Raw genomic sequence first — 27,574 nt, 5'->3', positions numbered from 1 at the left:
ATGGTAATGAGCCGCCTTAAAAACATGAAAACTTCATAAAGCAGTCAGAAATAAATAAAGAGAGAAGATCAGAAATGGTAACTGAGCAAGCTATGTGGCAAAAGCGCTATTCATAATGAATAGTGTTCATGCCATATAAACTTTTTATGTCAGAGGAAGAGGATAGAGGATAATACAAATTAATTGCCAAAGAAAGAAAAAATTTGTAAAATACGACGTATAGTAGACTTAGTCTCCATCTCCAACCATTATTCAATTAATCCGGGCAAAATTTTCACAATTTGCACTTTCAATTCATCAAGATCAACCCTTATTACCTCTATTTTGAACCATAATTTCATAAAATCTGTTTAATTCCCAATGATTTGACATTTATTTTTTCTTCAATTTCTAAATTTATACACCAATGGATTCCGGATCCATATTTCTGGAAGATTTCGGGCAGAAAGTCGATCTTACTCGCCGAATTCGGGAAGTGCTACTCAACTACCCTGAAGGTACCACTGTTTTAAAGGAACTTATTCAGAACGCCGATGATGCCGGCGCTACTAAAGTTTGTCTATGCTTGGACCGCCGCTCGCATGGCGTTGATTCATTATTGTCCAACACTTTGGCTCAGTGGCAAGGTCCTGCTCTTTTGGCTTACAATAATTCTGTTTTTACTGAGGAGGATTTTGTTAGCATTTCTAGAATTGGTGGAAGTAAAAAACATGGTCAAGCTTGGAAAACTGGTCGGTTTGGGTGAGTTTATGGATATTTTCCCTTTTACTTTGAATTGTTCTGATTTTTGCCTGATACTGCTTATTGTTGCCTGATTCACTGTTTGAATTCTTAATTTACGTGCAACGACCTACAATTCACTTGGTTTGGTCCGTAATTCGCACAGGTGATGATGAATAGGTAGCTGGTTCCTCTCAAGAATTTAGTTAACGTATTATTTGGTTATATAATATCTGCAAGGCATTGGCCAATGATCCTAGTTGTCGGTATAAACATGATCTCCCAGTTTGCATCATTTTACCTCCGTATGACATTCTTATGATCCATTTTCTGTCAATGAATAGCTAGGAGGTAGTGTTTTAACAATAATTTGCTCCAATTTAGGGGTCATTACTTGATTTAGATGTGTTTAATCATGTATTCACAATTAGAAAGCGAAATTAAGTTTTCTTCGTTTAACTTTTAGTAGAAAAGCTTAGTTATTTGCTAGTTTTCTTTCTCAGCCCAATAGAAATGAATAAATAATTGATGAACATTTCATTGAGACAATGTGATGTGATTCGTTGCAATTCAAATTTGCAAAATTGCTTATTTTAAACTAAAGCCTTTTTAAAGATGGAATTATCAAATGTATAATACATGGTGATGGAATAGATTGCGTTCTTGTTTTCTTGTCACTACCCAAAGAGACTAGTGTTGCTGTTGATGAAGATTAGGCTGGGGGCATAAGTGGTTTGTATAAAAGCGAATTCAAACCTATTCCATGTTGCATTCGACTAAAGAATATTTAACATAATTTAGTGAAGAGCCTTTGGCTGCCCTATGATTATTTATGACTGGATTCGAATTTGTGTTGTGCGGTTTTGACAGGTTAGGAGAAGTTAATGTGGCATAAAAGAAACTCTTCTAAAGCCCTATAACGGGTTACTCTTGAAATTTTATGTCCCAACCACCGTCATAGCCGGCACATTTACATTAAGCAAAGATGATAATTGGAATGTAGGAAGAATTTGTACACTTGAAGGAAATTCATCTCTTTGAATATATTACCTTAAAGGAGCACTATGATTTTTTCATATCTTTAATCTATTCAACGGAGGAAGAAAATGAATAATTAAGGATTGTTATGAGTCACAAATATATAAACTCTAGTATCCTATTTGTTTTAATTAGTTAGTTATTCTTGTTGTGACCTAATCACCATGTTTTGAGCTTATGAGGAAATCGCCACTACCACTTAAGTTTAAAGGTTTACACCACTTTTCCATAACCTACTCGTTCCACTTTTTGTTGAAAAAATTTAAGCCCTGACTCACGAGATCAACCTTTCTTCCATCCATAGACCATCAATCTTTGCCTCTCAATCGCTGTGAGGCAAAGTTACTTTTTTGGCTTCTGTATGGGATTGGAAAGGCTGCTTGGGCTTTTAAGGTCTACTCCATTGGTAAGCTTCAATGAAATTTAGTGATTCTATAGTTTTTGAGGAAAACTTGTGTTCACTTCTCTTGTTCCCTTTCTTTTGGCTGCTTATTAGTACTCTCTTAGAAATTTTAAAATGTTATAAAAGGGCATTGGGATGACAAGTAGCAAAAGTGGCTGGTTTGTGTATTCTTTAGTCGTTGGAACTTAAATAGGATGTAGTTTGCAACATGACTTTGAAGGGAAAAGAGCAAGCTGGTAAATTGTAGCTGCTTTGTTAGGGTTAGAAGATTGATTTGAATGTTCAGTACTGATTACTAAAATTTGCCTTTCCTCATTTGTTGGTAGTCTGGTACCTTTGCAAACCTCATAAGTTAGATTTCATTTGGGATATAATTTGTAGGAACTTTACTGTTTTAAAACATTTTTAAAATATAATACAGTTTGGGACCGTTCTTTCTTCTGTATGTTTCTTTACGTTAACTATTTGAGGTGAATGATGTTTCAGATCAGTGAAACATAATTCGCTAGTTAGTTCGTCTTTTGGATTCGTGATTCGCTCAAAATGGTTCGAAAATAGCCTAAAATCGACCATAATTCGCCTTTTCCAATTTGCGATTCGCAAGGCAATTAGCGAATCATGTGACGCTGTTTCAGATCAGGCCTCTTTGGATATTGTTAGTGCTGAAGTTCATCAATTTTAAGTATCTAAGTTAGATAAGTTAAATTAGTATATCACCATTTTCTGATTCGGAATGGAATAGAGTTATGACTTTATTTTTTTTTTTTCTAATATTAGCTGGAGTTCATATCAGATAATACTGAAAAATATTGGCCTTTTTCCATGATTTATTATATGCATAAATTTCCCATATGAACTCAGGCTGCTTATTCAGTACATTTTTATGTTTCTTTTCGTCTATGAAAACCTCTACTTGATGTTGTTTGAAAAAACCTAAAATTTATGAATGATTATTATTCATGTGCTGTCTATCAGGGTAGGGTTCAACTCTGTGTACCATTTGACAGACCTACCATCTTTTGTAAGTGGTAAACATGTGGTGCTGTTTGATCCTCAAGGAGTCTATCTTCCTAATGTTTCTGCTGCAAACCCTGGAAAGCGAATTGAATATGTTAGTTCTTCAGCTATTTCAAGGTATAAAGATCAGTTTTTTCCATATTGTGCCTTTGGTTGTGACATGAGAAGTTCATTCAATGGAACTCTCTTTCGTTTTCCTCTGAGGAGCGCAGATCAGGCAGCGGAAAGTAATCTTTCAAGGCAGACATACTCAGAAGATGATATCTCTTCTATGTTTGCTCAGCTATATGAGGAAGGAACCTTTTCTTTGCTATTCCTCAAAAGTGTGATGTCAATTGAAATGTATGTATGGGATGTTTGTGAAATGTATCCTAGGAAACTCTATTCATGCTCGGTCGCTTCAGCAGATGAAGACATAATTGCGCATCGCCAGATGCTTTTGAAATTGTCAAAGCTGTCTAACTTATCTTCTTTTGAAATGGATTCCTTCATGTTAGATTTTGTAAGTGAGGCTATTAGTGGAAGCTTCATTGAGAAGAAAACAGACACCTTCTACATAGTCCAAGCCATGGCATCATCTTCGAGTAGGATTGGTTCGTTTGCAGCCAAGGCCTCTAAGGAATATGATATTCACCTTCTGCCTTGGGCATCCGTTGCTGCATGCATGTCTGATGATTCAAAAAATGTATGTTTGTACATTCAATATTAAAAACTGTGTTATCATACCTGACTTAATTGCTTGCTCATTTCACCATGTAATTGGGTTCAACTTTAAACATCCTTTCTCATTTTCGTACAACAATAGTCACAATATTATAGCATTTTTAGAATGCTACTCCCTCCTTTTTTTTTTTTCTGCTATCACTTAATTTGGTTATTGCAAAACGTTGTTAACATCTTTTTGTGAAACAACATTCGTTTTAAGAGAATTCTTTTTTGGTTACGAATCTTTGTTGACCTTGCTCGCTCTCTTTCTCGCTTTGTGTTCCTAAAAATGTTACATGCTTCACTATCAAATATATTAACTATTATTTAAAATCTGTAGCAGAGCTGTGTTACCAATACATACTAAGTCATGATCCAAGTATGTGCAATCTGAAAATTCGGAGAAAAAGTATAACTCATACAAGTTATAGCGCTATGGTACTAGAATTCTAAAAAGGAATCAAGCAATTAGCTGCGTAGATCTTTCCTTTCTTCTGGAACCTTAATTGTTTGTACTATATTAAAGTTCTGCAAATTAAGGTTTATCAACAGTAAATTATATTATAACACCTACAACAATGTTTTTTTGTTTGTTGGGTCACTCTCACAATCGATGAATTTGCCTTTTTTGTCCACAGTAATGACATTTGTTTAAAGTCATATATGGTTTCCTTATGTAAAAGGCATAGTGGTGCATAGATGGAAATCATGAGGCACAATAAAAGGAGATCAATAAATTTCCGTGTGGACAACTAAAATGGTAATTGGATGTTGGATATAGATAAATAATTAGGAGAGTGAAAATCATGAATTAAGGTCACTATTGTGAAACAAATATGAATGTTGGAGCATAACTTATGATGAGTTAGTAAAATTTGAGGTGGAAGATGAAGCAAGAGAATTTTAGGGACCTGACAAAAAATATTGTTGTGGGTGCTTTCGCAATTTCTTTTCTTCCAGAAGCTTTATTTTTTTTTTCTGAGCGAGAATTGTACAATATATGATGATATTATGATGAACTTTTGTTGGGAAATGTTTCATATTTAATTTATCAGACATTGCTATTCAATTTTCAATATTCTATGTTCCTTCAGTTTCTGTAATACTACTTGTTGAGTCTGTTCTGTGATTATATATCTCTTTTAGGCTAAAAAATGTCTTTTTCTTTCATGGTGTTATTCAGGGTGATGGTCTTAAAATTGGTCGAGCTTTCTGCTTTCTTCCATTGCCTGTAAGGACTGGGTTGACAGTGCAGGTGAATGGATACTTTGAAGTTTCATCAAATCGTCGCGGAATATGGTATGGGGCAGATATGGATAGAAGTGGAAAAATCAGATCAATTTGGAACAGGTTGCTTTTAGAGGATGTCGTTGCCCCTCTTTTTAAAAGCTTACTGCTTGGTGTGCAAGGAATTATGGGTCCTACTAGCTCTTATTATTCCCTATGGCCTTGTGGTGAGTTTGAGGAGCCATGGAGTATTTTGATACAACGTATCTACAAAGATGTTGTTGAGGCTCCCGTCTTATACACAAATGCTGGAGGGGGGAAATGGTTGTCGCCTGCCGAATCTTTACTTCATGATGAGGAGTTTACTCACAAAGAGGAGCTTGCTAATGTCCTCTTGCAGCTGGGGAATCACATTGTTCGTTTGCCTGATTCCTTGCGTAACATGCTCCTGAAGTACACAACAAATATTCAGTGGAAAGTGATTACTCCTGATATGGTGAGGTGTTTTGTTCGTGAGTGTAGTTTTTTGAGTATTCTTGCTAGGACTCAAAAACTGCTTTTGTTAGAATATTGCCTTGAAGACCTCTTAGATTCTGATGTTGGAAGGTTTGCAAACAATTTACATTTGCTCCCATTGGTTAGTGGAAGCTTTGGATTGTTGTCTGAAGCTTCTAATGGCATCTCATATTTTATTTGCAATGAGTTGGAGCGCAAACTACTTCAACAGATACCTGACAGAGTTATTGATTGGAATATCCCTGATAAGATCACGAAGAGACTCTTAGGTGTTGCAGAATGTTCTGGGGCCAATCTACTTGTTTTTAAACCTGAACATCTTGTCCAATTATTGGACAAATTCTTGCCTCCAGACTGGAGATTTAAGAGTAAGGTTCTTTGGGAGCATGAAAGGACTCAAAATAACCATCCAACTCTTTCCTGGTTTGTCTTTTTCTGGAAGTATCTCAGATATCAATGTGAAAAATTGTCTTTGTTTCACGAATGGCCCATTTTACCATCCACTTCGGGTCATCTGTATAGAATCTCCCGGCAGTCGAAATTGCTTAATGTTGAAAAACTTCCCGAGAGTTTGAGATCTGTTCTTGACAAAATTGGATGTAAGACATTTGATACTAAGTATGGAATTGAGCATCCTGATCTTTCAACTTATGTTGATAATGCTACTGGCTCTACTGTATTGGAATCGATCTGTGATGTTATTTCTTCTAGCGGTGCTGTCATTCAAACTTTCTTTCATGTGCTAACAGCAACTGAGAAAAATGAGCTTTGTCACTTTTTTCTTGATCCAAGATGGTATATTAGTGGGTCTATGGCAGACTCTGATATTAGGAAATGCAAGGAGCTCCCAATTTATAGTGTTCACTGTGGAGAATCTGATGGAAATTTTCAATTTTCCGATCTTATTGATTCTCAAAAGTATCTGCCACCTAAGGATATTTCAGATTGCTTTCTTGGAAATGAATTCATTGCAACTTCCTCTGATGCCGAAGAAAGTGTTCTACAGAGATACTATGGATTACAACGCATGGGCAAGGCACATTTCTATAGGAGGCAAGTGTTCAGTAGGATTAAGCATCTGCCAGCTGAGGATCGTGACTCCATCATGCTCTCTGTTCTAAAAGACTTGCCACATTTATGCATTGAGGACTCAAATTTTAAGGAAACTGTGAAGAATATAGAATTTGTTCCTACTCATACAGGTGCCTTAAAGTACCCGGGTTCTTTGTATGACCCTAGGAATGAAGAGTTACTTGCTTTGCTTCAAGATACTGACCTTTTCCCATGTGGTTCTTTCCAAGAATCAGATATTTTGGATGTTCTATTGGGTTTAGGCCTCAGGACATCTGCATCTCCAGATACAATGATACAATGTGCTCGATATGTCGAACGAATAAACCACGAGGATCAGGAAAAGGCATATATGCGAGGGAAAGTTCTTCTTGCATATCTGGAGGTAAATGCACAAAAGTGGACTACCATTCCGCTAAATGGCAATCAAGGGACAATTAATAGATTGTTTTCACGAACTGGAACTACATTCAAGCCTCGTAATTTGAAATCTGAACTAGAAAAGTTTTGGAATGATCTTCGAATGATTTCATGGTGCCCAGTTATTGTTTCTGCTCCTTACCCTGCTCTACCCTGGCCTGGTGTGTCATCACCTGTTGCTCCTCCAAAGCTCGTAAGACTTAAAAGAGACTTATGGCTTGTGTCAGCTAGCATGCGAATACTCGATGGAGAGTGTTCTTCAACAGTCTTGTCCAACCAGCTAGGATGGTCTTCCCCACCTGGTGGAAATGTAGTTGCTGCACAGATCCTTGAGCTGGGGAAAAATAATGAGATTGTAACTGATCAAGCCTTCCGCCAGCAGTTAGCTCTTGCCATGCCTAGGATATATGCCAAACTAACAGATATCATTGGCTCAGATGAAATGGAAATTGTTAAGGCTGTTTTGGAGGGTTGCCGATGGATTTGGGTGGGGGATGGTTTTGCGACAGCTGAAGAGGTTGTACTTAATGGTCCTTTACACCTAGCTCCATATATCCGTGTTATACCCGTTGATTTAGCTGTCTTTAAGGAACTATTTTTGGAGCTTGGAATTAGAGAATTCTTAAATTTTAGTGATTATGTTGATATATTATGTAGAATGGCTATTCAGAAAGGGGACAATCCTTTAACTGGCAAAGAGCTCACAGCTGCTATACTTGTTGTGCAGCATTTGGCTGAGGCTCCATCTCATGATAAGCATGCAATTATCTACTTACCTGATGCATCAGGTCGACTCTTGCCTGCATCAGATTTAGTTTTTAATGATGCCCCCTGGTTGCTTGGATTGGAAGATTTAGACAGTATGTCAAACCATGCATCCACCCTCTCACTGAGTGCAAGACGATCTGTTCAGAGATTTGTGCATGGTAACATCTCAAATGATGTCGCAGAGAAGTTGGGTGTCTGCTCGCTTCGGAGATCTTTGCTTGCTGAGAGTGCCGATTCCATGAATTTAAGTCTATCTGGGGCAGCTGAAGCTTTTGGTCAGCATGAAGCCTTGACGACTAGGTTAAAACACATACTTGAGATGTATGCAGATGGACCTGGAGTTCTTTTTGAGTTGGTACAGAATGCTGAAGATGCAGGAGCCTCAGAGGTTGTTTTTCTATTGGATAAAACTCAATATGGAACATCATCTTTGCTTTCTCCTGAGATGGCTGACTTGCAGGGCCCTGCTTTGTATTGTTATAATAATTCTGTTTTCAGCCCACAGGATCTTTATGCCATCTCACGTATTGGTCAAGATAGCAAACTGGAGAAACCTTTTGCAATTGGTAGGTTTGGGCTCGGCTTCAATTGTGTGTACCATTTTACTGATATCCCCTCATTTGTATCTGGAGAAAACGTTGTGATGTTTGATCCTCATGCTAGTAACTTGCCTGGAATCTCCCCTTCTCACCCTGGGTTGCGAATTAAGTTTGTTGGGAGACAAATTCTGGAACAATTTCCGGATCAATTTACACCATTTATGTATTTTGGCTGTGACTTGCAAAAGCAGTTTCCTGGTACTCTATTCCGGTTTCCTCTAAGGACAGCTAGTGTTGCTTCTCGAAGTCAAATAAAACAAGAAGTATATGCACCTGAAGATGTGATGTCACTTTTCTCTTCATTTTCCAAGGTTGTGTCTAAGACTCTTCTGTTTCTACGCAGAGTGAAATCCATCTCACTTTACCTGAAAGATGGATCTAATACAGAAATGCAACTGGTGCACCGAGTGCAAAGGCATACTGTTCCTGAGCCAGAGCATCCATGCCATGCCCTCCATTATATTTTTGATTGTCTTGATGGAATCCAGCAGTGTAAAGTTGATAAAAATCAATTTCTTGATAAATTGAGTGGATACAAGGATGAGGACCTTCCAACTAGATTACAGAAAGTGGTCATTAAAGAACAATCATCATCTGATTATATGTTGCATTTATGGATGATGAGTGAATGTTTAGGTAGAGGACAGGACCAAAAGTCTGAAAGTAATAAATCAAGGTCTCACAAGGGCCTTCCATGGGCTGCTGTTGCTACCTACTTGCAGTCTGCTAAGTTTGATACGGACCCTTGCATATCCGCGTTAACTGTGGGATCTCTTTCCAGTATACTAAGTGCTTCTCAAGATGCAGAATTGTCTGCTCTATGCCGGAAGAATTTTGAGGGCTGTGCCTTTTGCTTCTTACCTCTGCCAATAAGCACGGGTCTCCCTGCACATATTAATGCCTATTTTGAGTTGTCATCTAATAGGAGAGATATCTGGTTTGGTAATGACATGTCTGGTGGTGGGAGAAAACGTTCCGACTGGAATATTTACCTCCTTGAGCATGTTGCTGCCCCAGCTTATGCTCACTTGCTGGAAAAGCTGGCTATGGAAATTGGTTCTTGTGATTGGTTCCTCTCCTTTTGGCCAACAAAATTAGTAGGAGAACCTTGGTCATCTGTGGTGCGAAAGTTATACATGTTTATTGCAGATTTTGATCTTCGTGTTCTATACACCAAAGGTAGAGGTGGCCAATGGATCTCGGCTAAACACGCTATATTTCCTGATTTTACCTTTGAGAAGATGCCACAACTAGTTGATGCATTGTCAGATGTTGGCCTGCCTCTAGTTAATGTTTCTCCATCACTCGTTGAGCAATTTGTGGAAGTCCGGCCCTCATTGCATTTTTTGACACCACAGTTGCTTAGGATGTTGCTAATTCGACGCAAATGTAAATTTACTCAGAGAAATGCTTTAGTATTGACACTTCAATATTGCTTATTTGATTTGGAAAAACCTGTTCAGTCTAATTGTTTGTATGGTTTACCTTTAATACCACTTGCAAATGGCTTTTCCACAACATTTAACCCAAGGGGCATGGGTGAAAGAATTTACATTTCTCATGGAAATGAGTATGATCTCCTTAAAGATACAATTCCGGCCCAATTAGTAGATAAGGAAATTCCAGAAGAAGTTTATTTAAAGTTATGTGACATAGCCCAATATGAGGATTCAAATGTATCCTCTCTGACATGTCATCTTCTTGAGAAACTATTTCACCGGATACTTCCAGTAGACTGGCAAAATGCTAAACAAGTAAAGTGGATCCCTGGTCATGCTCAACAACCTTCTTTAGAATGGATGAGATTATTGTGGCGTTACCTGAGTTTGAGTTGTGATGATCTCTCAGTGTTCTCTAAGTGGCCAATCTTACCAGTTGGAAATGATCTTCTGATGCAGCTTATTAAGAACTCAAATGTCATTGAAAATGAAGGATGGAGTGAAAACATTTCCTCACTGTTGTTGAAAGTAGGCTGCTTATTTCTCAGACGCGACTTCCCAATTGAACATCCACAGATGAAGAACTTTGTTCAGGCGCCAACTGCAGCTGGTATTCTCAATGCATTCCTGGCTGTAGCTGGTACTATAGAAAATGTTGATGGACTCTTTGCTGATTCATCCGAAGGAGAGTTGCACGAACTAAGGAATTTTATTTTGCAGTTGAAATGGTTCTCTGAAGATGAAATGCATGGCATAAATATCGAGGTAATCAAACGTATTCCCATGTTTGAATCATGCAGAAGTAGGAGACTAGTAAGCTTAAGTCAAGGTATCAAACGACTCAAAACAAGTGGATTGCGGGAGGATCTTTTTGATGACGACTTTGTTCGTGCTGAATCTGAAAGAGAGAGAATAATACTGAGAAGTTATTTGGGTGTTCAAGAACTTTCTAAGGCATATTTTTATAAGCATTATGTGCTGAATCGCATGTCAGAGTTCCTTTCATCACAAGGAGCTCTTTCTGCTATTTTACAGGAAGTAAAACTGTTGGTTGAGGAGGATGTTTCATTTAAGGAGGAACTTTCATTGATTCCATTTGTTTTGGCTTGCAATGGTTCATGGCAGCAGCCCTCCAGGTATGTCATCAACATATTTAAGTTTTCTTTGTCCTCTTTGTTTCCTTCAGGAGGAATATCAAGGCGTTTGATTGCGATCACTTGCTAATTGGTGTAATTTGTATCAAGTACTTCAAGTTCAGTTATAAAATTGTCATGTTATCTTTCATGCTGCTAACTGGTCATTGATGGAGTAATTTGTCTGGTACGTAAATAGATATCTCTCTGTGCACTGCTACATTTGAAATTTTAAGCCCATAATTTAGTCGAGGTGCTATAGAAAGGTTAAGCAGAAGAATTTGCTTGGTGTAGAGGGATTTATAGCCTTTTTCCTGTCTATGTTTTTTTGTGTCGCATTTATTGAATATCCGGTGCATTTGGTGTTCATAATTCATCTTGCGGAGGAACATATTTTTGTTGCTTTCTTGTCTGTTATGCTATGGCCTGTTGGCTGTTGTACATTTGCGTTACCATCTTTTTTTTGTTTTGAATGACTTTTGGGTGAGGAACCATGTCTTTTTGTCTTATTATCATCTGATAGAAGAGTTTGTAGACAGAAATCTAGTTGTTGACAGTATCTCAAAACTTTTGTACCCTTGACAATTGTGGCAGGCTTTATGATCCTCGTGTTCCTGAACTGCAACTGCTACTGCACAAAGAAGTTTTCTTCCCTTGTAGAGAATTTTCTGATTCAGAGACACTGAATATGTTGACTGGTGTAGGCTTGAAACAAAGCTTAGATTATACTGGTTTGCTTGATTGTGCAAGGACGATCTCACTTCTAAATGATTCTAGGGACTCTGAAACCACTGCTTATGGAAGGAGGTTGCTTTCTTGCTTAGAAGTTTTAGGATCGAAGTTTTCCGAGGAAAAGGATATTTCAAATGTGTTTGGAGAAGGTCTTCAGTCGATCATTTGTAAGGATAATTTTGATGTGGGTGCATTTTTAAGTAGTTTGGTTGATGCTGAACCACGTGAAGAATTTTGGTCAGAGCTTAAATCTATTGCCTGGTGTCCTATCTATGCTGTTCCACCTGTGTATGGTTTGCCATGGCTGAAGTCCGAAAATCTTGTTGCTGCCCCAAACATGGTGAGACCTAAGTCAGACATGTGGATGGTGTCGTCTACAATGCATGTATTAGATGCTGAGCTCCACTCCAGGTATATTAAATGTAAATTGGGCTGGATGGATCATCCTAGTGTGCAAGTTTTATGTACTCAATTGGTTGAACTGAGTAAATCATATTACCAGCTGAAGATTGATCCTGTTGTTGACTCTACTTTTGATGTTCAGTTGCAAAAGGGTGTAACATTAGTTTATTCAATAATGCAAGAGTACATCAATTCTTCAGATTTTATTATATTGAAGTCAGCCCTTGAAGGAATTTCCTGGGTTTGGATTGGTGATGGGTTTGTGGACCCAAATGATCTTGCATTTGACTCACCTGTCAAATTTCATCCTTACTTGTATGTGGTTCCATCTGAGTTGTCAAGCTATAGAGATCTTCTCTTATCCTTGGGTGTGAAACCTAATTTTGAGGTTACTGATTATTACCGCGTTCTGCAGAAGTTGCACACTGATACTGAAGGATCTATACTATCAGATGATCAGTTACGTTTTGTGCATTGTGTTCTTGAAGCTGTTGCAGATTGCTTTCCGGACATGTCACCAACTCAAATTTCATGTGCTCCTTTATTGATTCCTGATGCTTCTGGTGTTCTGACGTTTACTAAAGATCTTGTCTTCAATGATGCACCATGGCTGGAAAACAACATTTCCGATGGAAAAAAATTTGTTCACCCCAGCATAAGTTATGATTTGGCATCACTGTTGGGTGTGCAATCGCTTAGATGCATGTCTTTGGTTGATGAAGAGATGGCTAAAGATTTGGTTTGCATGGATTTTGCTAGAATAAGTGAGCTCCTGACATTATACGCTGGTGAAAAATTTCTATTGCTTGATCTCCTTGAGTTGGCGGATAGCTGCAACACAAAGAAGATGCACATAATTTTTGACAAAAGAAGACATCCTCGGCAGAGTCTCTTGCAACATAATCTAGGTAAAAAACTTAAAAAATGGCAAGACTGTTGTTGGATGTGCTGCTTGTGCTTAAATATTAAGAATCTTTCATTTTTTTTGACAATAATAAATCCCATTTCCCCAATGGCTCCACCTTGGAAGGTTGGGGGGAGGGGGGTGTTCAGGATCAGCGCATCATTACACTTGAAAATGCAATTACGAGTGTTTCAAAGTGCAGCTTTACATGAATAAGACAGACATATGATTTAATGAGCCAGTTTACTCTAGTCTTTATAAACTAAAATTAATGATTTGTTAATTTTTGGCTTCACTATGTTTTTTTGTCAATGATTGTTGAATCTTGATCATCTTCCCAATTTGAAACTTCTTTTGTTATGACATGCAGGTGAATTTCAAGGACCTGCTTTACTTGTTATCTTTGAAGGTGCATGCTTAAGTAGGGAGGAAGTCACTAGCCTACAATTCCTTCCTCCGTGGAGACTTCGTGGCGATACTCTTAATTATGGGTTAGGTTTGATGAGTTCTTTTTCTGTTTGTGATGTCCTATCAGTGATGTCTGGGGGTTACTACTATATATTTGATCCTCGTGGTTTAGTGCTTGCACCTTCAAGTCATTCACCTGGAGCAAAAGTGTTCTCTTTGACTGGTAAGTATTTGTGGTTACTATGCCTTTTTCATGCTCTAATGCTCTTATTTAATTGTCACCATATGTAATTACTTTGTGTGTTTTAGTTGTAACAACTGTCTTGCCAAAACGCTTCCAATATTCTATTTACGGATGTCTTTTATTCAGTGATTCTCTTCTCATTCATTGATCCCCATTCTCCTCATTCCATCAACTTCATTTGATGACATTGTAAAATGGCTTCCCTGATTCCAGTTTCTTAATCCATGTGCTCTTCACAATATGACTTTAAAAAAAGGGAAAATGATTTTTTTGGTGATTAGAAATTGAAAATATTGTGTCTTCAAATAATTAGGATTTCAATAAGTTGTCAAAGGCACAAGAGAAGCAAGGAAAATAATGTAGGTATCAAGTTTTTATGTGCAATTGTGCATGTCATTAGCTGATCCCGTAGTATCAGGAAGTAAGCAGAGATAAGTTTTAAGTTCATGTTTTTGATACTAATCTCTTGTACAACAATGTAGCCCTCGTTTGGAGAGGGCTTTCTAACCATCGAAATAAGTCTAAAAGTGTATGTATACTTGATCCTTAGAAGATGAAATTGCAAAATTATGTCTTGGTAATCATTGTAGCACACCTATTTGTTTTCCAACTCTCAACTACTGTATACTTTCTCTTACTACTTTTTTCTTGTATTAAACTTTTGAGCATTTGGTTTAAAGTCCTATCTATTGTTTGCCGAGTCTTTGTTAAGAAGCTTAGGCTCCCAAATATTGTTGGTGCTGCTTATTTGATTTTGTGGTTTTTATGTTTTGTTTGTTTGTGGTTTTAAATTATTTTGGTTTGAAAATTATTTTTGGAGCTTTTGGAAAGCTTTGGTGTATGTTTATGTTGATTATAGTGAATGTTGGAAAGTATCAATCATTCAGTGCTGGACTGAGAAACTCAATGTGATATAATTTTGCTTTGCCTTGATTCTGATAGTTTGTTCATGATTGATATAGCTATACTGTTGTTAAAGGATTAATACCAGGATGATGTTAGAGGTGATAGGATTTCAGCCTTATGGACACAATCTGAGAAAACTAGCATGACTCCTTGTCATTTCAGGTACCAACTTGACTGAACGATTTCGAGATCAATTTTCTCCAATGTTTGTGGGCCAACACATGATGTCATCATCTGATGCTACAATCATACGGATGCCACTTTCATCTGATTTTATGTCTGAGGATCCTGATGCTGGATTTCAGAAAATAAATCAGATATATAATGGTTTCATGAATCACAGATCACGTGTACTTCTATTTCTGAAGTCAGTTTTGCAGGTAACTGTGGTTCTTCTTTTCAAGTGTGCGTAGATAATGGTACCAGTTATAAAAAATGGAACTGTGTTTTCATGAGTATGCATCAAATAATCAAGTCTAATGTAATAATTAAGAAAATTTATTGGCATGAGTACCTTTTGGCCCCGATATTAATTTGTTCTATGAGTTCTTTCGGTTAGAAACATTCTTGGGTTCTTTTTGGACTTTAAATTTGCAATGAAGGGAAACCGAAATGTGAAGTTTTATTTTCAGAATTAGTGTCGGTGATTGGGTAACAGTAACAGGGCACTGTTATAATAGATAATTGATTATTATATGTAAAACGAGAAGCAATTGAAGACATAATGTTTTTCTTGAGATTGAATCCTGTGTTGGGCCCTAAAGATTGTTTGTTGGAAACCTTTGAAGCCACTTGTTGAAGTTTGTTGTGGGTAAAAATGTCAAGACCAAGTTATCTGGAATGGAAGTCAATTCAGTACGTGTACGGCCAGTACGGAAAATGTGGAATACATCCTATATTGATTCAGTTTTTATAACTGAAATCCATGACTTAAGGAGGAAAGTATAATAATGGTTGAATTATGGAGTAGCAGAGGAAGATTGGTTGTTTTTGCAAAGGACCACGTAGTGCAAAAATGTATTAATGGTCATGGTTTGCAGTAACGGACATGATAAACGGTAACGGGGTAACGCGGTTATCATACTGCAAAATATCGGCTTAAACCGTTAAGTATCTCTTGAAACGGCTTAAAGCGCGGGTTTTTTACACCTTTATGATGTGGTTAATATCGATTAGGTAAGTTTGATACCCTTTACGATACGGCTGATACGATACGATACGACCTCGTTTTTGCACTATTAGATTCACAACCTTTTGGCATCAATGCACCAGGCATAGTATTCCTATTTACTGCTGTTTTCTAGGTTGATCAAACATTCGGGCTCCAAGACACTAGTCTCGGTTGCCATCTTTTGCCATTTATACCGCTTATTTACTGGTGACCCTTCATGAATCTCAGAAAAAAACGGGCAAAAAGGTAATTGCGGAATGTGGGAGATCATGCTTCCTTTAACTGCGTGTTGGGTGGCTTAAAATTTATCATTGCCCATTTTGTAGATTAAGAAAAGACGGTGAGGAAGGGACTGCAGACATGGTGTTCTGGTGCTTATGTGATGGCGCAGATTCAGGCGGCCTAACGCTATGAAGGTAATTGGTGAGTGGTTGAGTGCTGTACAGTATATATAAGTTTGACGAAGTTGGGAGGGAACTAAGAAAGTGTTAAAAGAGGACGAGTAGCCGTTTATATTAAACAAGTGTGTAGCAAATATAAAATATGTGTGCCGAAGTCTTTTTAGTTAATTCCTGCTGCTTCTGTATTACATTACTTCACTCCTTTACTATCAGCATCTGTTGTATGTATGCATGTTGCCATATTTCACTAAAAGTAAAATTATCTTAAAAAAAATTCCGGTCTTCCAAAGCTGAAGCATATTTTGAGCTGGGCCTCTCAGGTCTAACTTCGAAGTGCATCTGTGCATGCTAAGAATGAATTTTTTTCTTCTCCATGTCTGGGTGTTGGTCAACTACTCTTAGATTCGTGAACATATAACTTCACTATAATAATTTTTGATGCTTGAAGTTGATTGTGTAGCTGTTCTATCATTAATGTTTCATAAGTTGGATTGATGCTAGAAATACATCTTATGGCTAGCAATAATTCTATTTCAGGTCTCATTATCTCGATGGGAAGAAGGCAACCAACAGCCTTCAGAAGATTATTTGGTTTGTGTTAATTCATCATCAGCTAGATTAAGGAATCCTTTTTCTGAAAAGAAATGGAGAAAGTTCCAGATATCTAGGCTGTTTAGTAGCTCAAACGCTGCCACTAAGATGCATGTGATTGACATCACTTGTCAACAGGGTGAAAATAAAGTTGTAGATGAATGGGCCACTGTTCTCAGTATGGGCTCTGGGCAAACCAGAAACATGGCCCTTGATAGGTAAGTAAAATAATGCTAGTGAATATATGGTTTGAATCTTTTTTATAAAAACGATAGTTGTCTTCTCTTCTTCCAATCTGTATAATGTACCACCTCCATGTCATTCTGTCTTTTTTACGCTGAACTTGTTTTGGGATTCATTTCTAAGTATTGTCAATTTGAGTCCATTGTTGACATTGGCATTTCTGTTCCATATCATTATGTTTATACTGCACAAAAATATTTGGAACTTCTAGGTAGAGGTGCTATTTGCATGTACTAGAATTTCTAGTTTGATGAAACTTATTCTAGCCCAAGCGTCATACTTCTATTTGGTACTTGACATCTGATGCTTATGGACACTTCTTTAGTGACCCCAAAAAAATAATTGCAGTATTGTCTCTCTCTCTCTCTCTCTCTCTCTCTCACACACACACACACACAGTCACACACACAAAAAAAAAAAAAAAAGAAATTAAACTAAGCAAATTATAGTCTCCTTCCTGATTATTGTTTTTCATGCTCGTAACTGTTCGTCGCTTATCCATGTTTTAAAACTCTATATTGGATTAGGATTACAGCTCAGGTCTGATACTCATGCCTAGTGATTTGAGCATCATATGTTTTAATTTAAATATTTTCTCTTAGTGGATAGTTGCATCTCGCTCAATAATTTTGTTCATTCTAGGGGATTAGAGCTGCCACAATTATTTTTTGTGATAAAGCACCTTTATTGGTTGTTGGGATAAGTTTCCTGTCAGAAGAAATTACTAATTTGTTCATCTTTATTTTAAGCTTTACGTCTCTTCCTTGCTCAGGCGGTATCTAGCATACAACCTCACACCTGTTGGGGGAGTTGCAATTCATGTATCTCGAAATGGTCATCCTGCTGACGTATCTCATTCAAGCTATGTTATGTCCCCTCTTCCTTTGTCTGGCATGATAGACATGCCTGTCACTATCATGGGATATTTTCTTGTACGTCACAATAGAGGTCGTTATCTCTTAAAAAATCAAGAGGGGCTTGAAGCTCAACCTGATGCTGGAAGTCAGTTGATTGAGGCTTGGAACAAAGAACTGATGGCTTGCATTCGTGATTCCTATATTGAGATAACAATGGAAATGCAGAAGCTTAGACGAGGATCTGCAGGTGAGCCAAGTGCTGGACATGCGGTTGGATTTTCTTTGAAGAAATTGAGTAATCATCTTTATTCTTTGTGGCCAAGATCAGATATGCATTCACAGAATGATCGACCAGATCCTGATAAGTTGGTTTCAGAAAAAGTGCCTAAAGCAGATTGGGAATGCATAATTGAACGCGTAATAAGGCCGTTTTATGTTCGCCTTGCCGACCTTTCTATTTGGCCACTATATTCTGGAAATCTTGTGAGAGTTGAAGAGGGCATGTTTCTATCACAGCCTGGTAATGGGGTTGGTGATAATTTGCTTCCAGCTACTGTCTGTAACTTTGTCAAGGAGCACTATCCAGTGTTTTCTGTACCATGGTATCTCATAAGTGAGCTTCAATTGGTAGGAGTCACTGTTCGAGAAATAAAACCAAAAATGGTTCGTGATCTCCTAAGGGTTTCCTCGACATCTATGATTATCCAGTCAGTAGAAACATATGTTGATGTTCTCGAGTATTGCTTGTCTGATATTCACCTTCCGGAGACTTCTGGTTCAAGTGAAGCTGAAACATCTTTAGACTTACAATCTTTTTCTAACGTAAGCAGACTAGTTGAGGGAAGTTCTACACCAATGGCTAGCATACGTGGACTTCATGGGATATCTTCTCATAATGCTGTGAACTCAGGAGTGGATGCACTTGAAATGATGTCAAGTTTAGGCAAGGCGCTCTTTGATTTTGGACGCGGAGTAGTTGAAGATATAGGCAGAGCTGGTGGCCCAACGGTTCAAAGGGATAGATTTAGTGGTGCCCATGCTGGAAATAAGTTTTTGTCTATAGCAGTTGAGCTGAAAGGCTTACCATGCCCCACGGCCACAAAGAATTTAGCAAGGCTGGGAATTACAGATCTTTGGGTCGGGAATAATGACCAGCAGAAGCTATTGCAGCCATTGTTGGGTAGGTTTATTCACCTTACGATTTTGGACCGGCCTACTTTAGCTGATATTTTCTTAAATATGTCCCTGCAGTCTCTGTTGAAAATGCATGCGCTTTCTCTTCATTTACTGGCTAATCATATGAAGTCACTTTTCCATGAAAATTGGGTAAACCATGTTATGAACTTGAATATGTCTCCATGGTTTTCTTGGGAAAATAGCATGAACTGTGGTGGCGAAGCTGGTCCTACTCCTGATTGGATCAGACTCTTCTGGAAAAACTTTGATGGGTCAACGGATGATCTTTCACTCTTTTCAGACTGGCCTTTGATACCTGCATTTCTTGGTAGGCCAGTCTTGTGCCGTATAAGAGAGCGTAATGTTGTTTTTGTTCCACCCCTTTCTATACTTACATCTTCTGGCAACAATGTTTTGGAAATGGAGCCTTTACAGAACATGCCAAGTGGATTTTCTGTCAATGATTCATCTCTATCTGAAACAGTCCGGCCATACTCTGTGGCTTTTAGAGTGGCATATAGTATGTACCCTTGGCTGCTATCATTTTTAAACAAGTGCAACATACCTACTTTTGATCCTGCTTTCTTGGATTGCGCACGCCCATGTGATTTCCTTCCCTCTGCTGACCAATCATTAGGACAAGTGATTGCCTCAAAGCTTGTTTCAGCTAAACAAGCTGGTTATGTCCCAGAACTCACCTCTTTTCCAGCTTCAGATTGTGAAGAACTGTTCAATTTGTTTGCCTCAGATTTTGTTTCTAATAGGTCCAATTATGGGAGGGAAGAATTGGAAGTATTACGTGCATTGCCAATCTACAAGACAGTAGTGGGTTCATATACCTCATTACATGGCAATGACCTTTGTGTTATTGCTACCAATTCTTTTTTGAGACCAATCGATGAGCTTTGTCTTTCCTATACCATGGATTCTGATGAAAGCTCACTGCTTCGAGCTTTGGGTGTTCCTGAGTTGCATGATCAGCAGATTCTTGTACGGTTTGCATTGCCTGGGTTTGAGAATAAAAGTCAGCCACAGCAGGAGGACATATTAATTTACATTTATATGAATTGGCAAGAGCTTCAAACTGATTCGTCTGTTGTGGATGCTCTCAAGCAAACACATTTTGTAAGAAATGCTGATGAATTTTCCATGGACTTATCCAAACCACAGGATCTATTTGATCCAAATGATGCTTTGTTGACCTCAGTTTTTTCTGGAGAGCGCAAGAGATTTCCTGGGGAACGGTTTACAACAGATGGCTGGCTTCAAATTCTAAGGAAATTAGGTCTTCGATTAGCCACAGAAACAGATGTGATGCTTGAATGTGCTAAAAGGGTAGAATTTCTTGGTCATGAATGCGTCAAACAAATTCATGATCGTGTAGAGTTTGCTGAGGACCCTGCTGATTGTCATCAAGAGCTGTCATTAGAGATATGGTCGTTAGCTGAATCTGTTGTGGAAGCTGTATTTTCGAATTTTGCTGTGCTCTACAGCAACAGTTTCTGCAATGCGTTTGGTAAGATTGCTTGTATACCTTCTGAGAGAGGTTTTCCTAATGTTGGCGGTAAGAGGGGTGGAAAGCGAGTACTTTCATCATATAGTGAAGTTATTTTGTTGAAAGATTGGCCACTGGCTTGGAGCTGTGCTCCCATCCTTTTGAGGCCTAATTTAATTCCACCTGAATATTCTTGGGGAGCGTTACAACTGAAGAGCCCTCCAGCTTTTTCGACAGTGTTGAAACATTTGCAGGTACTAATTTTTAACTCTTGCAATTTGAATAATGAATCTGGTAAAGTATAAAAGGATAAAAAACAAATTTGATTTCTGGGTTTAGATTGTCGGTAAAGATGGTGGTGGGGATACTCTTGCACATTGGCCAACAGCTGCTAACATGATGACGGTTGAGGTTGCTGCATGTGAGGTCCTTAAGTATCTCATCAACAATTGGGGTTCACTTTCTTCTACAGGTATCTCCCTTCCCTGCTGCTTTAATGTTGTCTTGGAATTTTCTGGGCCCTTAATTGTGCTTATGTTGAGCGAATGATTTGGGTGACATTTTCTTAGCCCTTAGGATTAGTTTTCAAACCATGTGCAATGACTGGCTGTCACTAATTTGAGTGACATTTGCATTGAGTCCAACTAATTATTTTTCTTAAGAATGTAACTTCTTTTAAACCAAACTTAGCTGGAAATTGTATTAACTCTGAGTCTGGCCATTTTTCATTGAAAACTATTAATAATTAGAAGTTATAATATTTATCCATTGTTTAATTCCAATTCTTCCCTAAGATTTTATAAGATTTTTATTTGCACTTAATGGCAGATGTAGCCTTTATTTGTCACCTAATGGAAGATGCTTGGTAGCCTTCAGGAAGTGTGTTGTTTGGATCCTGAGTATATGGTGTCTAACAATTCTTCCTTAGTGGGAATCAGAGGTTCCTCATGAACTGAATCTTTCAATTATTTTGAGCCAAGAAAAAAAAAAAAACCAAACTACATGAAGCATAAAAATAATAATTTACCATTGTTGTTTCGCTTGTTAATCACTGACTCTCTACATTAATGGAAGACTGACTTATATCTTGAATTGGTGCTTTTAAGATTTAATTTCACCTCTTCTGGTAAAGTGAAGTTGCTGCTCAAACACTCATTTGATGATCCAGTTGCCTTACCCCTTGTTACCTCGTTATTCACTCTCTATTCACTTGGGTATAATGGTATTAATGTACCCTCTTGAATCATTCCTTGTCTTCCATGCCTGACACAAATAATGCACTTGAAAAAAAATTGAGGAAGTACGTGAAAAGAAACCGTAAAAGAGGTTTCATCTAAGACCTCTTGGATTTGTGAAATTTTTTTCTTTGTACAAAACATTCTTATGCCTCAGTTCACTTATGCTGAATTTTTTGTCTGGAGATAGGAAGGACCATGTCAATAAACAATAAGTTTATGTACTTTAGCAGTATTGAAGAATTGAATGCTCAATGTTCACTCTTATTTTGGTAATTTATTTTAATCCTAGAATTCCGTGTTTCTCATTGCAGTTGTACAGGAGCTGGAGAAGGTCGCTTTTTTACCCGCAGCAAATGGTACTCGGCTGGTGAAAGCAAGTTGTCTTTTTGTGCATTTGGGCGTAAATTTGTCCCCGTTTGCATTTGAACTTCCTTCAAATTATCTCCCCTTTGTAAGAATCCTCAAAGACTTGGGGTTACAGGAAACTCTTTCTGTTTCTAGTGCAAAAGACCTTCTCTTGAATCTTCAGAAAGCATGTGGATATCAACGTTTAAATCCGAATGAACTCCGTGCAGTAATAGAAATTTTACATTTTATTTGTGATGAAACTAACGAGTCTAACTCAGAAAGTTCTGGCTGCGAGCTCGATGCAGTAGTCCCTGATGATGGCTGCAGACTTGTGCATGCTAGATCATGTGTATATATTGATTCCTGTGGCTCTCGTTTTGTAAAATTTATCAACTCATCCAGACTCAGATTTGTCCACCCAAGTGTTCCTGAAAAAACTTGCTTAACATTTGGCATCAAAAAGTTATCTGATGTGGTTGTGGAGGTACATTATCGATTTGAACACTTTATATTGCTTTTCTAGTGTTTTTGGTGCCTAACTCTTGAAGGTTTATACTTTTCAGGAAGTAAATGGTGAGGTGGAATTTCTGGAAAGTATCGCAGAAGTTTCGTTAACTTTTATGAGGCAAAAGCTATTAAGTAGATCATTTCAGGATGCGGTATATAAGATTCTTAGCAGTGTTAAATGTAACATTACTGCATATAATGATTTATCTTTGGAGAAATTGAATTATTTGTTTGAGGAGGCAGCCAACAAGATGCAGTTTGTTCAGTCCATATATACTCGGTTTCTTCTACTTCCGGATTGTATAGACATCACCTATGTTTCCAAGAGCTCAACTCTTCCAGAATGGGCTCTGGAACATGAGCACCGTGCTCTTTACCACATCAACAAACGGAGGACCCTCTTTTTAGTTGCTGAACCTCCAAGTTATATCTCTGTTGTTGATGTAATAGCCATTGTCTTGAGTGATATTTTAGGTTCTCCAAGTTCTTTACCTCTTGGTCCATTATTTCTCTGCCCAGATGAAACGGAGGGTGCACTCACTGATGTCTTGAGAATTTGCTCTGAAAACATTGGACGAGATACTACAAGGAACAACAGTGACCTGATAGGTGAAGATATTCTTGCTCAAGATGCACCTCAAGTTCAATTCCACCCTTTAAGGCCTTTTTACAAGGGAGAATTAGTTGCTTGGCGGTCTCAAAATGGGGAAAAGTTGAAATATGGTAGAGTTACTGAAGATGTTAGACCTTCAGCAGGACAAGCGCTTTATCGGTTTGGAGTTGAAACTGCTCCTGGAGTTTTAGATACTCTCTTGTCTTCACATGTGTTCTCGTTCAGAAGTGTGTCTCTGGACAATGAGGGCTCCTCAGTAATGCTTCCAGAGGTCAGCGCAGTATCTCAAACCACAATGCATAACCAGATTCCAGAAAGTTCCAGAAGAGACAAGAAAACATCAACACAGGTATTGCGTTTTCTTCAAATCTTTGGACAAGAAAACTTCAACACTTTTAGACCAGTATGCAGTCAGATCAAGAGGGTTGAAAGAAGAGAAACGGAGAGGAGATAACTTAAAATTATTCTTCTATAAATTAGGGCATTGGCGCATTGATTCTCCAAGATATTATTCGTTTTACATTTTCTAATTATTAGAAAATGGGTTTGTGTGTGCACTTACTGTACTCAGTCACATTTATACAGGCATTTGTGCACAGGACACAGGAACACACCAATAGCATGCCATTAAGGCCAAGTGGCTTCGGCCTAGGTGGAATTTTGGGGGTCGGATGTATGCAATTTTACCGTTATAATAAGAAAGAGATGATAACCCTTGAAAAACATGGATGATTTAATGAGCCCCTTTACTATAATATGATATTCCGAAATCAACAAACTATGAATCTTTTACTCCATCAAGAATGGACACATGATTCATGAACACACGAATGTAAAATTGAGACGAATTCAAATTGCCTAAATTTTATTCCTGTCTCCATAACTAAGGGATCTTCGACCAAGTCTTATTTTGACAATTTTTTTTTAATCAGAAGCCCGTATTGCAAGACTACTAGAAAACACACACTCGAGTTTTTGAAGAGAATAGTAAGATTGCAATAACTCGAAAATCGTAGCATGGACTGACGCGTGAACCCAATAGAACCCACTTTATTTCTGTCCCTTGTACGAACACCAAAAGTTTGAAAGAACCTGTAGAATACTTCTTTTCTTTTTAGTAATTCCATGAAGAACATAAATTTTTTACATGCAAGATATCATTGCCGCACAATAAAATCCAAGGACGCGATTTTTGCTAATCTAATTCTTCCACTGTTTTGCTTCTTAAGTTTCTATGGGTGGATACTCATAAATTAGTTATAAGATAGGTATAGGTTTATTTGAAAAATGCTGATGAAGTATTTAATGTGCAGCTGGAAACAGGAAAAGATCTTCAGTATGGGCGAGTTTTACCTGCAGAAATGGTGCAGGCAGTTCATGAGATGCTTTCCGCTGCAGGGATCAGTATTGATATGGAAACACGGACATTGCTACGTACGAACTTGACCTTGCAGGAGCAACTCAAGGATTCTCAAGCTGCACTATTGCTTGAACAGGTATTTACCTCAAATCTTGTTTTATCGTTAGTTCACTTGAAAGATACATTACCAATTTATGTAACATTCATACCTCAATTCTAAACAGTTTACTTGTAATTGGGAATTGTTTTCACGATTTGCACTCTAATATTATATCGCGATTGTCAATAATGATCCTGTCTTTTTGGCTCAATATCACAATAAGTTTACTGATCTTAATCCTCAAGTCTATTTCCATTACACGCAAGATGTGCGGCTTTAATTATATTATATATATGTGCCGGTTGCTGGTATCTTCAAAGGATGCACATGTGCTTCGATATTTTTCTCCTTGCACTTACGTTATTAGATGTTATATTCTACTGCTGATGAGATGCTTGTGTGTGATATTACAGGATAAAGCTGATACTGCAGCCAGAGAAGCTGATATGGCTAAATCAGCCTGGCAATGCCGGATATGTTTGAGTGCTGAGGTAGACGTTACTCTAGTTCCCTGTGGACATGTCCTTTGTCGTAGGTGTTCCTCTGCTGTGTCTAGGTGTCCCTTCTGCCGTCTCCAGGTTTCAAAGACTATGAGAATTTATCGTCCATAATGATGTAACATCCCCGTTAAAAGTTTCATTTTGTTCTGTTGGTCAAACGTGGAAGGAGCTACAAAACTTTACCTTCATACTTTCGGGAGTGCTAGGTGATATAATATTAGGAGGAACGAAATTTAATTATAACTGTATTATTGAGATCAAAGAGATGAATATTCAGCTTTTTCATCAGTTTTGTTTAATGTGTATAGTGTACAGCATATACGACCTAGGTGAATGAAACTAAGGCGGTTATCATGAGGAAGTCATTGTAACTACAGTTGAATTAGTTTTCACTGTGATGACAAATTGAACGAGGTAAGGTTGATAATGAGTCGAGTATGATCGCTTGTTACTAGGAGTCCAAATCAGTTTAGCAAGTTCATGTTGGCATGGCGAAGTTCTTGTGCAGCTAACTCTGTATTTTAATATTTTCACATAAATATTTTCAGCTTGTTTATTGTTTAGGGATACAGAGAAAGTTGACATCTTTCATTTTAGAGATTGTACATAAGTAGTTATGTAAATGTTAAGAGATCCATCAAATGTTCAATTATGCTATTGTTTGGTTTGTGTTACAATTGCATAACTGTTTTCAAATAAGTATTTGTAGATGAAGGCAAGATTTTAAAGAAATTTTGGCAAAAGTTTAGGACTTCTAGTCTCTACTAAGAGGTGCACAATATCTCTGAGTTCCAACCTCCATTCGGATGTAACCATACACGGTTTTGACTCGAGCATGAAATGATGAGTGTTCAATTTTCATTTCAGATAGCAACAATCCAAGGACCAAATTTTTGTGTTTTGAAATGAGACAATTGAATGGTTAATTTAATTTGATGCAATCTGATGTCACTTTTACGTGAAAAGCACAGCATAACTATCATCTTCATCATCCTAATGAGTTCCACCTAAGGCAGAGTCTCGGTGAGAGTGAGAAAGAAGACAAATTATTCATTATTTTAAATTTACTATTAGTTTAAATTTATTTAATAAATTAGATTTAGATCTTCTATAAGTTTTACGTTCCTCTATTTAAAGAGTCTTAATCATCCATTGTTTTATGAAACAAAATGTGATAAGGAATGTAGAATGAGAACAAAAATGAATAACTTTTTTAAAGCGACCCACAAATGATGGTAAGATTAGGGATTTTATTTATATTTTATTGAAAAAATTGCTTCTAAAAAACCAACCTTTTAGTCATCTCCAAATAAAAGGCCAATCTTTTATTTATTATTTAATAATTTAACCTTTTTTCCTCATTTGCAAATAATCCTTATGATTTGTAACCATTTGGACATGTTACCTTTGACTTTGTTGACTTTTTAAAACTTAAAAAACACTAAAAGAAATTAAAAACCTAGAAACCCTTTTCTCTCGGTGAAGACTCAGCTTTTTTAACTGATGATATTCAAAACATATATTAAATTAAACAAATAAATTAAGTAATTATATTTAGTTTAAATAGGTCCTAAATCATATTAAATATAAGGAGATTTATTGATAAATAATTGAAGTCCAAAATATGTTGAATTAAGTTCGAAATAACATGACTTAAGTTAATTGTCTTTATGAGATAAGCTTAAATTTAGATTAAATTTAAACGTTTGTTTCAATAAGTAATTATACATAATTACACGTCTTATGACTTGGTATTTTGAATAAATAATTTGCTTGATAAACAAGTTAATACTAATTATAGGCTTTCCTATAAGTATGCAGTTATTTTTTTCAGCTCACCTAAAAAATAGAAAGAATAATTCAAACTAAGCTAAAACTTAGGAACTTTATGTGGCTTATGTTTTTCGCGTTGTTTTTATTTGAATTATTAAATTTCAAATGCTTTGTATGAGTATTAACGTGACAATAACATATAAAAGAATTGAAATAGTTAAAAATAGTATAAAAAACGTGTATTGAGCAAGTTTTAGTAGAGCGTCAGTTTTACTTGCTGCTCAAGGTTTTGAAGACTGATTCAAATTGACCTGAGTGGGAAAATAATAGGATGCAGTTTCCTTGGTTTGCAAGACTATGTTGAGGTGTAACATATATATACGAAGCTTCATTCCAGGATTAAGGATTGCAACACTACTCACAAATTAGCTTTCTACTTACTTTGAGATTTAATATTCATTAAGTGTTGTAAACTTAGTTCATATAACTCTTTCATTTGTAATAGGATGCAGTTAGAATTTTAGTTATCATCTACACCTAAAGCTTGGA

General features: G+C 37.2%; 1 protein-coding gene across 2 annotated transcripts; it reads left to right on the top strand.

Moving 5' to 3' along the window:
• On the top strand, positions 1–26,497 carry LOC130805043 (uncharacterized). 2 transcript variants are annotated; one of them, XM_057669644.1, is made up of 14 exons: positions 602–741; positions 3,137–3,295; positions 3,391–3,863; positions 5,067–11,059; positions 11,651–13,098; positions 13,465–13,725; positions 14,815–15,032; positions 16,762–17,033; positions 17,831–20,840; positions 20,926–21,058; positions 22,136–22,656; positions 22,736–23,641; positions 24,606–24,788; positions 25,166–26,497. In XM_057669644.1, exons 2-14 carry the CDS (start codon positions 3,196–3,198, stop codon positions 25,361–25,363), a joined length of 13,716 nt encoding a protein of 4,571 aa, XP_057525627.1. In that variant the 5' UTR covers positions 602–741; positions 3,137–3,195; the 3' UTR covers positions 25,364–26,497. The 2 variants fall into 2 exon arrangements, with proteins under 2 accessions (XP_057525626.1, XP_057525627.1); XM_057669643.1 differs by having other exon boundaries at positions 1–741; positions 3,137–3,863.
• The last annotated feature ends 1,077 nt before the right edge of the window (positions 26,498–27,574 follow it).

This window comes from Amaranthus tricolor, chromosome 2 (assembly GCF_026212465.1).
Source record: "Amaranthus tricolor cultivar Red isolate AtriRed21 chromosome 2, ASM2621246v1, whole genome shotgun sequence".
Lineage (NCBI taxonomy): Eukaryota > Viridiplantae > Streptophyta > Magnoliopsida > Caryophyllales > Amaranthaceae > Amaranthus > Amaranthus tricolor.
The sequence above is the reverse complement of the archived record's forward strand: the minus strand, read 5'-3'. Positions and strand labels throughout refer to the sequence as shown.

Excerpts from the sequence above, each read along its gene's own strand:
- LOC130805043 (XM_057669643.1), top strand. The coding sequence starts at position 407 with ATGGATTCCGGATCCATATTTCTGGAAGATTTCGGGCAGAAAGTCGAT. Across the intron at positions 11,060-11,650 it reads TCATGGCAGCAGCCCTCCAG|GCTTTATGATCCTCGTGTTC; the intron begins GTATGTCATCAA and ends CAATTGTGGCAG. Across the intron at positions 23,642-24,605 it reads ACAAGAAAACATCAACACAG|CTGGAAACAGGAAAAGATCT; the intron begins GTATTGCGTTTT and ends TTTAATGTGCAG.